At 37.4% G+C, this 779-nt stretch overlaps 1 protein-coding gene across 1 annotated transcript; it reads left to right on the top strand.

Annotated features, from left to right (window-relative positions):
* Positions 1-32: 32 nt before the first annotated feature.
* On the top strand, positions 33-510 carry LOC106512556 (PTB domain-containing engulfment adapter protein 1; the record flags this gene model as incomplete). The annotated part of the gene is given in 2 exon segments (XM_014001148.1): positions 33-355; positions 439-510. Coding segments are annotated over 2 exon segments (120 nt in total), but the record flags the coding sequence as incomplete, so codon positions are not given.
* Positions 511-779: the final 269 nt, after the last annotated feature.

Below are 779 nucleotides of genomic sequence, written 5' to 3'. Positions count from 1 at the left end.
AAAACAAGCAAAAATGAGAAAAAAAAGCAATGACTTTCTAGTTCTTGCCTTTTTTTTTTAAATGTAAGAAGTAGAAGTAAAAAGTAGGCTAAAAATAATTACTCATGTAAAGTACAGATAGCAACTCCGGGTGTGACATCTGATAAGGAGCAATAAGGAAGAACCGTTTTGTTATTGATTAACTCCAGTAGACTTTATCCTCAGGAAGGAAAAAAAAACAGATCTCTTTGCTTTGGATTTACTCGCTGGTTTCAGGTCACGTTTGTGGAGTTTCTTCTCCAGATTGTGTTTCTCATCAGGCCTCAGGATGTACGAGCTTCCAGAGGAGGACAATGAGATCCTGTTCAGTGTGAAGGTCAAATAAATAAATTAAATTTAAATGTTTAAAATGTAGTAGAAATCTGCTGGGTGGAAGCTGAAACATGTCTCTTCTTACAGTTTCTCGGTCGGGTTGAGGTGGTCCGTCCTACTGGACTTCAGATCCTGGAAGAAGCGGCTGAGAACCTGAAGGTGATTGTTAAATTTCTCATGAATCTTGGCATGCATTTGAGCAGAAGTTGTTGAAAAGTAATTAAAAGAGGAACATTTAGAGCGGATTCATGTTTGGATCAGACCAAATTCAAGATGGCCGCCACAAAAATGGCTTTCAGTCACAGAGTTTTACAGATACTGAGCTAAAATGAAGTGTGGGAGTAGCTGAGAGTCATCCCCAACACAAACTTTGAGTCCAACATCTTGTGATATCACATACTGTATAATTTTTTTATTTACTTTTATTA

This window comes from Austrofundulus limnaeus, unplaced genomic scaffold (assembly GCF_001266775.1).
Source record: "Austrofundulus limnaeus strain Quisiro unplaced genomic scaffold, Austrofundulus_limnaeus-1.0 Scaffold8169, whole genome shotgun sequence".
In the NCBI taxonomy this organism is placed as follows: domain Eukaryota; kingdom Metazoa; phylum Chordata; class Actinopteri; order Cyprinodontiformes; family Rivulidae; genus Austrofundulus; species Austrofundulus limnaeus.
Note: the sequence above shows the minus strand (reverse complement) of the source record. Positions and strands in the feature narration are given on the sequence as shown.